Consider the following 13,917-nt stretch of genomic DNA (forward strand, 5'->3'; position numbering starts at 1 on the left):
ACTTTGTAGTTCTAGGGAGAATAGCACAACCACGCATTTACTCAAATAACATATAATTATAACAGTGAATATCGCCTTTCCTTTTTCTCTGCACACAGTTTGGGATCAGAGCTGTTCTGTGCCAGTATAAAAAGCTGGTGACCACAAAGCCCTGTGATGGATGTTACAAAAGTTAGGGCTTTCCTATGTAGAACGGAGAACAGTGAGAAGGTATCACATATAGCTATGCTGTGAAGAAAACCAGACTCGAGAACAAAGCATACATAGATCAGAAACTTTACATCTGTCCCCTGATTTACTGTCTGTTTTTCTTGTGGAATCACTGGTTGTTGCCTCGAGTCACCAGCTAGGGTTTCATCTCCTTCTTGTCCAGGCCCAATCATGAAAGCAGTAGACAAACTGGATCTATACAAAACCAGCTATAGGTGGTGATGCTTATAAGTGTTTGGCAGTTCACAGAGGGGCATTATGCATGAAAATACTGCAACATGGAAATGCCTTGGGCAATCTGATTGGGGCTCTCTATGAACAGCAAGCAGTACCAGAGTAGGAACAGAAACGTAGGGTTATTGTGTCAGAGGACTTTGCTCTGATGAGCTGTGGGGACCCTGAGGATGTGCAGCTGTAACAAGAGTATAATGAGATGAACTAACTTTGGGTAAACTCTGCCTTGCTGTGACAATGAAAAGGTTTTATAACCAAGCACATGACTGTTGCCAATCAGTTACTCTTTGCCAGGTCAAACACACGCTTTTTGGATAGCTTCCATCCCCACTGGCACCTGAAATTTAACAAGCAAATGCTTGCTGTGCCTGGTAATTAAAAGTGAAAAGTACACGTGTCCAGTGCCAAAAAGACAAGAGAAAATGGAGAGACATGTTGTTCTGACCTGCTTAGCAGTAAAACAAAGATGAGATGTTCTGCTTTGTTGGGTCTAGTATGATGGCTTATCCTGCTCCTATGCATGCAAATAGGATCTAGCCTAGGATTGGTATTATGGGTAGGTTAGGACAGCAGCCTTAGAGTATCTGAGTTCTTTTCCCAGCTCTGATTTTGCCCAAGCCTTAGAGTCATGATATGTTTTCATTTCCACACCTGCCAAAGAGGATGGCAGAGTGGTTTTCCTTCAGGGGCTCTTGCTCTGTATCCAATTTAGCCTAGATTTGCTCCTGATCCTCAGGGCACACTGCAAGGTGCATCTGTGCTCCTGCACAGCTGCTGGAGGTGGTAATTAAATGAAGTTTTCTCTCCATAGGGGATGGGGTATGTGAGCTTGGTATTCTGTAGAAGTGTTTTGTTTTGGTATGGCAATTATAGGCAGGTATGGCTGCAATGCCAAGAGACTGTTTAATTTTGTACCAATCTGAATTAATTGTAATTGTAAACTGGATATAATTAGATATGAAAAACAACAGAGGTCAGAAAGATTAACCAGGGTTACTCACTGTAAACAAGCTGCTAAGCTGATGTGCATCTCCTTAGAGAAAGCAACGTGGTGCTGGTCCTTATTTGATGTGCTTTTGCTAATCTCTTTCCTCAGAGTTAATCATGTAAGTGCTGGGATGATATCACTCCTGTGGATCTTCAGATAGGAGGATGATAATTACTATTTTACCACAAAACCGCTCTCAGACTCTCAAAGTCTTTCTGGCATCTTCATCCTTTTTAATCTTTGAGAGAAGGAAATGAAAGAGTTGCTGAGACACTGTCATTTGAAATGTGTACTCTTTCTTGACTGAGCCAACAGTATGAAGCATTAGCTAGAACTATATACTCTAATTTCATATGTGGTGTATGAATGTTGTACTAGTATCTCATGCACATACATTATTCACCCTCATACACCAGACTTACAGTCCCTTGAACTACTGGTCCCAAGTCCTGTCCAGTCAAGGCATGCATATGTTAAGTTGGCTGTAGTTATTCTTAGTTTTATTTCTGACAGTATCAGGGTTCTGCTGAGGGGCTGTTCAGCGTAACAGTGAACCTGGGGTTTGTGTGCTTCATCTGGCACACTGCTTGAATAACAGCTTTCTGCTCGCATTGTTCCTCGTTGACAAAAACGCTCTTGATACCTAGGCAGAATATTTTTGTGATGCAACTTAAGAAACTTGCTAACTCTCGATTTTGAAAGTGGCTTGTCTAAATGAGTGTATAACAAAGGTACAGCAGAAAAATTACAGATTACATTTGAGAAGAGGATACATGTAAAAAAAAGAAGCACCCAAGTGGCGTCCTGTTTTGTGCTCCAGTATTGCAGGATGATCTGTTTTAGGGTAAAAAGAAATAGCGATTGCTTTTGTAGCTTTTTACCCTCTACTTTGTGATGATGCTCGTCTTTAACATACATCCTACAAATGGCAAAATGTCCTACATTTTCTATCTCAATGTTGGAAAGATGGAGAACTTGGAGATGGGTACCCCATCTCTGTGTCAGATTTGTGCTGTCTTCTGAAATCAACTTACTGTAGTCCACAGCTGTAGTCTACAGCACAGCAGGAGGAGCCCATGAAAAATAGTCTTAGGAGTTAGATTCACCCAGAAACATCTGGACAAGTTCAGCGATGAGCAATGGAATTCTACAGAGTAAAAAATCAGTCACAAGTCCTGATGGAAAGGAAGTACTGGAGAGGGGTCAGCATGAAGTGCCTGAAAGGTCTTGAGAGGGCCATTTGGTTCTTTGGTCACGGTTCATATAATGCAGACCCAATGTAAAACTCTCAGGAAACTCTGTTTCATTGCTCAGTTTTCTATGGGTGTCTGACTCATTTTTCATTATCCAATAATAAATACAGTAGTGAAAGTCACCTTTAACACTTAAAGATTGCTTGGATTTTATGGGATTGTATTGAAGTGAGTGCCAAGGTGTAAAAGCCTTATGGTTGAGGTACTTTTATAACACATGCTTCATAAACCCTTATAAAGTGAGAGCAGTGCACTTCATCCTTTAAGATTACAGCGTTATGGTTCTGAGAGATGGTAATCTGGTGCTATATTCATTAATTAAATCTGTTATTAATGTTAAATTTCAGGCAATAAGAAGTGAAGTTACAAGAAGTTGAAACAGGTTAGGTCCAGGCAATTCATCTCTCATGAAAGCTCAGTGCATCTTTACTGCTTGACTGATGCCCATAGGTTGTCCTTAACTTTAAGGAAGTTTTTGAGCTCACGTGAAGTGAGCAAGGAATTCAAAATCTGAATCTAGACCACTGTATAGCACGAGGGATTGCAAAGACTCTAATCTTCGTAGACTCAAAGGCAATATGTGGATGCTGTTGCCATTCTCGTAGCTGTCTTGTCTGGCTTTTGAGAGAACAGGTGTCCCTCTCATCAGAGCTGTTGATGGCTAAGGAATGAGGTGGGTACGAGAGCTGAGGACCTTCTCATCCATGTGCATGCCATCCTCCAAACATTGTGCTGGAGCTTGAAGGAAGATTTCTTCTCTCCTTATTTGTGTAAATAGGGCTTCTCTCTAGAGCATTTTTTTTATAATTGACATCTTCCATCCTCCCTGAGGTTGGCGTCCTTTTGCTTCCTTTTCTCCTGGATATTACAGGAGTCAGTATATCTACAGGACAGTGAGCAGGTATCTAGCAGTGTCAGAATATTTTCTGTAGAAGTTTGTGCATGAAGTTTATGTGTGCATTCTAAACCAGTCCACAGTTGTGGAATGGTTTAAGCTAAATGGTTAAAGCTAAATGCTGATTTTTATGGGTGATATATTTTCTAGTAAGTAGACAAGTATTTGTGACAGACACCAGTACATTTTTGTCTCAGAAGGATTTGGGCTGATTTGGTTAAGCAAAAGCTTTTTTTTTTTAGTTGAACTGACAAATGGTGGGGAAAGAAAGAAGGATGAAATTGTTTGCTGTGAGTTATGTCTGTCCTCTATAGTGTTGGCATAGAAAGGTATCAGGTATGCTTTGTAGCTACGGTCTAAAATTGTTGAAGTTGGATATACATGTATACCTTTGTGAGCATAATGTAGCATGCAGGACAAGTAAATTGGAGTAATGAGGTAGGAGAAGAAGAATGGGAAAAGAATGAGCAACCAACAAGTTTTTAGTGAGAGTTTTCAGACAGTCAACCTTTAATCTAAAATGCCTCAGTAGTAAAGTTAGTTTTCCCATAAGAAATTTCCAAACTGTTCACATTGAACACGTGTGATGAATTGATGTTTTGAAGAACGAAAATGATTTTTATATCTCTAAGCCTTTAAATATAATTTGATTTTTTTTTTCAGCTTTAACAAAAGGAAATGGCTTAATAAGTCCAAACAAAAGAAAAGTTCTCCATTTGAACTGGCATTTTGGCTTAAAGCGTTGGAACTTTCTGGCTTTTTAAACACAAAACCAATATGGAACTTCTGGGAGTAGATTTAACTCTGGAGGTCCCATGGGATCATACAATCGTTTAAATGTTTTAAATCAAAATGGGAAAGCAGAAGAAAAAAAAAAGTGTAAGCTGAGCACTTTCAATAGAATAATCACAATGAAGGTGTGAAGAGGAAACCTGGAGTTTCTGCTTTTGCAGTGGTGTTTGTGGCAGAACTACTTTCTCAGTTGCAGAAGAGAACAATGCAGTGATCCAAAGCAAATTGCTAACATACCGCTAAGAACCTGGGATCCTATTGTAGCTGTGGAGGGTTGGGTGGTTTGTAGGTGGACTATTTTTTTATTTTTTTTGTAAGGCTGTTTTGTTTATTTCGTTTTCGAATAGCACATTCTATAGGGAAATGAAAATGTGACTAGAAACTCTGAAAAGGCCCACATATTAAAAGCACATTAAAAAGAGAAGAGGAAAATCAGAAGGCAGTACATAATGGTTTAATGCTATCTACTTATTTCTGGGAACAAAAGTCATTTATTTCGAACCTGTCTTCTTTATTCACTTACTGGGAGGCTTCCTGCTGATGTAGCTCAGTGATACTATTGCTGCAGATATTGTACCTATAAAACTTCTCCATGCTGATTTAAAGAGATGCACACTGGTAATTTAAAATCAAAATTTATGTTGGTTTGCAAAAATAAAAGGATTTAATGAGAACTAATATTAATAAAAATGCCTTTTATGTGGCATGTTGTTTAAGTTTTTGTCCAGAGGTAGTTTATTAAATGGTTCAGCTGTATACAAAATGGATCTCTGTTGTGTTGGGACAACGCAGAACCAGGGAGCAAGAGTGGTGGTGAAGCTTTTGAATCTGCTGCTTTATATACAGGTAACGTGATAAAGGTTTTGGGGGTGGCTGTTCCTGCACACTGTGTGCTGAAGGAGGAGGATAGAGGTGATGTGCCAAGCAGGACTTTAGAGTGAAGCCAGAGCAGTGAAAGGAGTTGGGAGAAGAAGTGAGTGCCGAGCTGTAGGGCAATCTAGCGTGGTGATGGTAGATCCAGGCAGATACGAACTCAGGCTACTAATAGCTCCAAGCCAGTAGTCTGTGCTCATCATATCATTGTGCCTGTGAGACGTATGCTAGCTCCTTACTGGTGTGGTTCAGTATTCCAGGTCAAAGGCATCTTGTGCCTAGCTAGTCTGTGGCAGAGGAAGAGGAAGGTGACACCATATTAATTCAACCACATGGATATACCCTAGGTGAAACCAGTGCTGAGGAAGTTATTAACTCAGTGTCACAGCTGGGATTTTAATCAGGATAGCAGGAACTCATATTCTTAGTTACAAATCCTGCCTTAGTTTTATTATCTCAGCCCTTTTAGTGGTCATTCCCACTGAATGGATTTGTGATGTGGTGTCACTTTCCTTCATCTCCGCTTTGGCATTCGTTCACAGCTCCTTTAAGGGTCCTACATGCTCTCCAGCAAATACCAGTGGCTCTTTGCTACTTCTCTGATTTCTGCACCAAATATGCTGTGGCAGGTATAGGTATGACACCTCCCTTCCTTGTTCTTTCTGCCTGCAACCTGTGCTTATTTCGTGGAATAAATCCCCTTGGAGGATTCAATGCTGGATGTTTTTCCTGATCATGTGTTGAAAATTTCATTGTAGTTTATGTTCTTGCAAGGTAAACTCTCTGAAGAATATGCCTTTTATGAGCTTCCTTCACTAGTTTCTGGTATTCCTTTGAACTGGAGTCCATTCGGAACAACTCTGTACGTGTCATCATTGTCCCCAAAGCTCCTGCTTTAAACGGAGATACACCACAGGCAGCTCTCTTCCTCTGTGTTCATGTCCTAAGGAGCTACCTGAAGTTCAGTCTGATTTTTGTTTTGTTTTGTCTTGTTCTTGTCATTCATTCCTTACTGAATTTTGGAGGCCAGACTAGTTCTAGAGGAAATCCTGTGTAGTATAAACCATCTCATCTCAAATATGTTTTCAAGGACTTCCCCTTCAAAGTAATCAGTCCTGCCTCCCCATCTCCTGTCTGCTTAAACTAGAGAAGACAGCAACTGAAAATAATACTTTATATATGTATAGGATTACTAATATATTAAAATACTTCTTGTGTGTGCATATATTCTACAGTGTTGCAAGGTGAAATGTAATTTCCTTTCTAATAAAGGCTGCCATTTAATTTAATATTATAGAAAATGATTAGATCTTAAAAAACTATAAATTACATTTGACAACTCTCTGGTGCTTCTTTGCTGTTCCTTATGGCAATTATAAATGGCAATGCAGGGTGCTGGCAGCAGTGCTCGTTCTGACTGGAGTTTGTTTATTGGCTCTTAACGAAAAGCGATTAATCTAAATCTCTTCTGGGGTGGATCCTTCGCCCTGGTCCCATAATGAGAAGTGACAGTTTCAGGCCTTTGACAAATGTCCTGTTATTTCCCCTTCCAAAAGTTGTCCCATCCCCCCCTAGCTTTCAGCAGAAAAAAGACAAGCAATAATAAAGTAAAGCCCGCTCTTCCTTGCCAATACTTTCTCCAAACACAACAAAAGTTGGGACCTGTCCTAGCTGCATGACCAGTGGCTTTTTTTTTTTCTTTCTTTTTTTTTTCCTACTTTGAGCCTCCTGTTCTCCCTGTCTTTGTGTTGGATCAGCCTCCTTTCTTACTTTGTGTTGGATCAGCCTTGTTTGGAAAAATGAATGCTAACAGAGATGTTAGGTGTGGGATTTTTCTCCATTTGAAAACACTGGAAGAGTCTTTTTCAGGGTTGACATCAGCACCAGGTGAGGAGCGGTGCATGACTGATGTGTTTGCACTTAAAACAAGATCTGGCTGTGGTTAATCTATTCTATCTTCCCCTTTAATCTTTCAATAAGGTTGGCTGTTAATTTTCCTGTCTTAGTGGTTTTATTATTTAATCTTGCAACCACTGTTATGCTTCTGGGAGAACTATTTGCCTGGCTTTGTGAACCATCTGGTGGAAACATCACCTTTTCTATCTCCTCTGAGCCATTTTTTGAACTGTCCACATACATGTTGCAGATCCTGTGTGGATGCTTTGCGTCTGTACTCTGTCAGCTCTGCAGAGTTCTGCCCTTGGTTAAGGAGCATAGGGAAAGCAAATAGTGACCTTTTAACATACAGCATTAATAATTTCGTAACCTTTTCTGACAATTGGTGGAAAATCTTATTCGAAACTATCCTCTCCTTAAATGTAAGATCTCTCCGGAATAGCTTCTATACTTGGCAGTCTTGCATCCTTCTTCCATTCTACAGATGCAAACAATTTTTCCTAATGTTACCGTTCTGTCTGGCACGGGCAACGTGGTTCAGATGAACACGGGTGTACTTGGGGGGACAAAAATGCTGTTGAAGTCTGTCACCAGTGACAGAAAAAGATCTTAAAATACCGGAGAGATCTTTCTTCTCTGGAGCAAAATAAAATAATATTTTACTTTATGTAGGTAGAAGAAAAGTATCAAACTTCCTTCTAGGTGGTGGCCTTGAGGACTTGTTCTTAAGACTTATTTCCATGCAGTTGATCTCCTGTGGGAATGGTTCCCATTGCTGATGCTGTGCAGCAGAGCACAGTGCAGTGCACTTTTCAGGCATTGTAGTGGTGTTTTTTTTTATTATTATTATTATTATTTTTTATTATTTCTTGTGGGAACAGGTCGGGGTTGCACTGTGAGTAAGGTAAACGAGCTGGTAAGGAGTCTGTGAGAGGTGTTGAAGGAGCTATGAGCTCAGGCTGGTTTCATAGAGGTGGCTTCACCTTAGGAACAACATTCAGCTCGAATTTTAAAGGCCTTTTTAATTCCTTAATGGAAAGGATCAGAAACAATTTGCATTATATTCACTTTCCCTTGTTAATGCAGTACTTAAAATTAAAAATGTGCCTTTTTTCTTTTTTCTTTTTTTTTGCTTGATCGGGGTCTAATATACCAAGGGTTTTACCATTCCTTTTAACTGATTTTCTGTAATTAAATAGCTGCTGTCAAAATTAATATTTCTCCCTATCATAATCTGGAGGTTGGAGCTCTGCAAAGCTGGATAAGAAAAGTTTACTTGGACATGCAAATGGGACAAAACTGCCTTGAATTGCAGTTAGCTGCTCATTTCACAGCTAAAAAAGGCAGCTCCTGGATGTGTTCTGCTGTTGAAAGGCAGTTTCTATATTTGTTTCAGCTAGTGTATCAATAACCTGCTGTGTTTAGCACAGCTCTAATTTATTTCCCACTGTTTGCCTTTATTTTATGGTGTTGGCATTTGCTTTAATGTGATGTCGTTTTCTCCAGATGTTAATAAGATGGTGTTAATGTTTCCACAACATTTTTCTTGATAACATTTACACAGAGCATGGCACCTGATAAAGTGGAATCAACCCATTCTAAAATATTGCTAATAATTTTCTAATTAAAATCAGAGGCACAAAAGCATTTTCCTCCCTGTACAAATTGAGGTCAAACACTTTCCTTTGCTTGGGGAAAATTATATGTTGGTTGAGTGAATGACTATCTCCTACTGTATAGATTGGGAGCATAATGTATGAGATCATGTATCAGTGTTTGCACATACACACGTGGACTAATTTCAGGTGCCAGCAGCTGACCCAGGTAGGCATTCTGTTGCCAGTGACCTGATGCTCTCATTCATAGCTCTGCAATCTGCCAGATAAGGAGCTTGAAATCTCCGGAGTGTCCTGTTGTGTGCTTTTGGAGAGAGGTTTTCACATTTATGGAGGGAGGTGATAGACTGGAAAACACCAGGAAAAGCCTGATGTGGCACTCTGAAGTTGCTCTGTCCAACCAAAATTGGCTTGAATGTCAGCATAACATTTTTCTTTATTATTGGGCTTTCTGAATTTATTTGGACAAAAATGAAATGAAAGTACAGAATCACCAAATGAATCAGTAAACAGAACAAAAACCAAATGCTAAAACTACGAACTAAAAATCTTTTGCGTCATTAATACTGTTGAACAATGTTCTGAGTATGTCCAGCGGGAATCAGTGCTCTGTGATCTCACTTTTAAATGAAGTTCAGTTTTACTTTTCCATTAACACTGTGTTTTCTCTGTTTTCCTATTTAGATCATGCTTCTTAGTGATCCAGAGATTGAGAGCAGCATTCTCATCAGCTCTGATGAAGGGGCTACGTACCAGAAGTACCGTCTGAACTTCTATATCCAGAGTCTGCTCTTCCACCCCAAGCAGGAGGAGTGGATCCTGGCCTACAGTCTGGATCAAAAGGTGAGCAATTGGTTCTATATCAGTGGTTCTTGAGCCAGGTGTTTAAAGGGATAGTATCTAGAACCACATGCTCTCAGAGATTGTGAAAAAATTATGGCATGCTTTGCTGCTCTCACCTTGCAGTTTTAGGCGTGTTCAAAACCCATCTGGTGACAGAGCAAGCAAGGAGGGAGTGGACTTGTCAGCTGTGGACAGTGATCGTGATGGGTATGGAAATGTCAGTAGTGGTAACGGTACAAAAAAAGAAAAGAACCTGACATTTGACATGACGTGGAGCTGCTCTGAAAAATCTGATTTGTAGGTCTTAGTGACAGCTGAGCTATCTCTGAGCACTGAGCACTCTGAGACTGAGTCAGTTCATAACAGCTGGCTGTTGTGCATGAAGGGATGCTCGTTCTGCTTGCCAACTGAAGTTGGTTAATCTGGAAATCAGTGATCAGCAACAGATGAAGGATTCTGCTGTGCCACTCCTTAAGTCACTTTGCAGTGCTTTTGTTAGTGAGCCAACTCTTAAGTCTGCTGCTTTGTCCTTAACATGTCTGCTTTTATGTAGCACTCCTGTCTTGAAAGACACTGAGCAATGCAGGTACAGCATGACTTGTAAATCAGGCTATAGAGTGTGCGCTCCACCTCTGGAACAGTGGTCCCTACTTCAGCACAAAGCTAAGACATAGACTGGATTATCAAGTTACAAATTCTAGAAGGCTTGTCAAGCTTTTCTCTTTCCTCTCTTCCATTTCTGTCATCTGTAGACAGTGCAAAGTAAAAATATGCTGAAGAGACACTTTAAGTTTTTTGCATTAATCTGTCAAGTGTGTGTGTGTTCTGGTTGGACTTTCAATTCCTACAGTTATTTGGGAGGTTTTTTAAAATAGGCAGTCTCACATCCCTGCAGTAGGACAATACTCCAAAAATGTCACGTCTCTGGTATTTTACAGCATTTCCTATGAAGGGCTACTACAAATCTTTACGCAAGTAGTTATTGAGAGTACAATTGAATAATCTACTACTGCTGTACTTCCCAATGTAACCTTTCCATCCCCTTGTAAATAGAATGCTATGGCAGGCACCAGGTGGTTTGCTGCTGTGCTACGGATGATGCTTGAGTGACATTTGCAAGCACAAAGCTATTGTAAATAAACTCCTTTCATAGTATCAAATACTTACTGCAAGAAGGAGTTAGTCAAATGTCAAATAGTTTTGTGCACTCAGATGTTCATTGTAACAGGGATTTTGAAGGAAGCTAGAAAGACCAATCTATTTGTTTGATGTCATGGAATTGTTTGATGCCACTTTTAAACAGGAGATTAAAAAAAAAAATAAAAATGATACTTGTGTTTGTACAAAGACAGCCCTGAAAGAAACAGACATCTGGCGAGGTACACATGGAGGTGAGAAGCCAGATATGACATGCTGAGAGGTCCAGCAAAGAGGTCCAGCTGTAGTGAATGTGAAGTATCCGCTCATGAGTTGAAGTGCTATTGTTCTATTTCCAGTGCTTTGTGGCCATTTTATGACATGTTAGCTACTGGAAAGAGAAATCAAATACAAAGCATGCACATCCACTAGTATGTGAGGTGTTAATCATGCTCCCCTGGTCTGGCACTGCGTTAATGGCTCAGGAGTATTTTTGCTCCTGCTCCTCCAAACTAATGATATCTGGAGAGTGTAGCCCACCTCTGCTGTTCTCATCGTCTCAGAAGAGAGCCAAGGAAAATGAAATGCAAATTAGAAACTCCCTGAGGATGCTTGCCTTTTATCCCAGGAAATGAACATATTTATCTACAGTGTAAGAGCACAGAGGAGGCAAAGGTGGTCTGCTGCTTGTTGGTCAAATGGAAATGAAGCAATGGGAACTGCAGACTTTACATTTTTGTCTGCTTTTGTATTCAAGACCCACTCATGATGCTTTTCCTTAGAGTTCAGAAAGATGATGTTAAGTGCTGGCTGGATGCTGATTCTTGAGAACAACCAAGGAGGCAGTGCTTTTCTCAATTGACGTGTTTGCTTAACATAACCCAGGTACAAGCCTGCATCTTGGCTTAGAAGAATCTGTAAAGGAATCATCACCCTAACTCAGATCATACCGTTTTAATGCAGTTACAGTTGGTACTGGGATATGGGCAGTGCAGTTAGAGTGAAAAGGCATTTCTAGAGATTGTGGTAGTGGTTACTATGTGGAGAGTCACCTGAGAGGCCATTGTAAAACATGTCAGTCTGTCTGGAAACGAGCACTGCCACAGGTGAGTGGGAACTGGAGGTCAGCCATGACCTTCTGCTAGATGGGGGTTAGACCAATGACAAGATGAAAGTGACTTTTAGGCTAAAAATTCTGAATCTTTAAGTAGCTTTGTCAAGGTGTTGTGCATCTCCATAAGATGATTGTGGCTGTGCTGCTCTCTTGATCTTTAGAAGCCAAATCTGGATCTCACACCTTCCCACACTGCTATGCCATGCCCTCTCTCCTACCTATGATAATTGGGTCTTGCCAGTGGCAGCATTCATTTCATCTCTCAGCTTCAGAGCAGAAGAAAGATATGGAGAGCTCCTAAAATATGTGGCCAGTTGCAGCAATGCTCTGCAGATGTGAGAAGACTACCCAAAGAGGCTATGCTGTTGTCAGGGGCTCATTCCCCCATTGCAGCCTGGTTCTTATCTTTCTCTGTCATCTGTTTTTGTGCCCATTTTCCTGTGAGGCAGCATGAAGTTGTCTGGCACAGACTAGGTGGTGCTGGGTCAAAAAGTGCTCGCTTTCTTACTTCGTGTATCCAGGTTGTGGGGGTTCACCTGCTCTGAAACACATCTCTTATTCCAGGGGCAGGCTGTTCCTGAGAACCTTTTGATTTAAGTGTATGCAAGGTCAGTAACATATAGTTTATCGTTAGCCTGGAACCTGCTGCTAATACTCAACTACAGATGGTGTGACCACGAAGGTGCTGGTGAAAGTCAGTGGACAGCAGGAAACCAGAATCCTCCACCTATCTAAGCTTTAAAAGTGTGTGTGACCTTTAAGGTCTGTTTGTAGTGTTTATTTTGGAGACAGATTTGAACATGCAAATACATTGGAAAACAAATGCATACAATTTGACTCCCAACAGTAGGAACTATTAAGGGAAAATCAAATCTGTCCTCTCATGAATGTGTAAACAAACTTGTAAATTTCATTTCACTTTGCAGATTAAAAATAGGTTTCAGATTAATATTTATGTTATTTTTATTTCAGTTTAAAATAATATGGTGTTGCAAGCAAGCAATGGTCAACTTGGAAATTCAATAGAATGAATCTGAAAATGCATTTCCCCTAGTATGTTGTTACATACAATATAATGAAAAATCAACAGCTAGCACCCTACTAAAAATCTACGGGTTTCTGCCTAGATCAGAAGGTTTTAAAATTGTTTTGTGTATAAAAATAGAAAACAATATTAATGCTTTTGTGTGAAATAAAATTACTCAATATTTTGGACCTTTCTGCTAAAAAATTTCTTGATGTATTCTCACCTACAGTTCCACTGCAGTAATTCAAACCTCTTTTTTTAATCAGTTTTATGTTCTAAGCAGACTTTCCTTTTTCTAGTGAACTTTTATACATTGGTCGACAATATTAGGCTATTTTTCTAGTTAATTAAAAAAAAAAAAAAAACACGCACAAAAACCCTACATCTTGAATTCAGTTCTGTAGTAGACTTACTTGTCCCTTCCAAATCGATGTTTTCTGCCAGTTTAGGTGTACTCACTTTGAATAAGTGGAATAATAGAGAACTTTGAGACCCTTGTGGAGCCACAATCAATACATGTCCCCTGCAGCTTGACCATGGCCAAGCCATAGCGGTTTCTAGGATGTGCTATCACGTTGTTGTTTGTTTGTTTTTTTAACCCACCAAACAGTTACTTCCTACAGTCTTTTTAACTTGCTTAGGAGAATGCCCTGGAACTTCAGAATTTGTGTATGTATCTGTGATTTATAAGTCTTTTCTTCCCTTTCCTGAGCAAGCGATGCCTGTCTGCGTTAATATCCTAGTTGTGAATTTTCCCAGCAAGTCACTGTTATGCCACTATTATGTGTGATTTTGATCATAAGTTTATGCTTGCAACTTCTCCTGCTGGTGCTCTATTTTACTCTCAGCCTTGATGTTCAGGCACAGCAGATGCTCTGCAGATTGACTTATTGATCTTTTTACCTTTTCTTCTGTAGTGTTCTTGCAAATAATCCTACTCACTTATCTTATTCATTACACAGATCTGTTTTTTTTTTTTTTTTTTTTTAACCTATACTTGGACTTCTGCACCAGTCTCACATGAACCTAGTTTAAAAGT

The 13,917-nt window shown here is 39.9% G+C and overlaps 1 protein-coding gene across 4 annotated transcripts in view; it reads left to right on the forward strand.

The window, feature by feature from the left end:
• Window positions 1-13,917, forward strand: part of SORCS3 (sortilin related VPS10 domain containing receptor 3) — a 281,108-nt gene that overhangs the window by 135,654 nt on the left and 131,537 nt on the right. For all 4 annotated transcript variants that reach the window (XM_027460385.3, XM_027460387.3, XM_038181612.2 and 1 more), the window contains one exon: window positions 9,442-9,600. In XM_027460385.3, the coding sequence (XP_027316186.1) occupies window positions 9,442-9,600 (159 nt within the window). The remainder of the gene's footprint in view (window positions 1-9,441; window positions 9,601-13,917) is intronic.

This window comes from Anas platyrhynchos, chromosome 6 (genome assembly GCF_047663525.1).
Source record: "Anas platyrhynchos isolate ZD024472 breed Pekin duck chromosome 6, IASCAAS_PekinDuck_T2T, whole genome shotgun sequence".
Taxonomy (NCBI): Eukaryota; Metazoa; Chordata; class Aves; order Anseriformes; family Anatidae; genus Anas; species Anas platyrhynchos.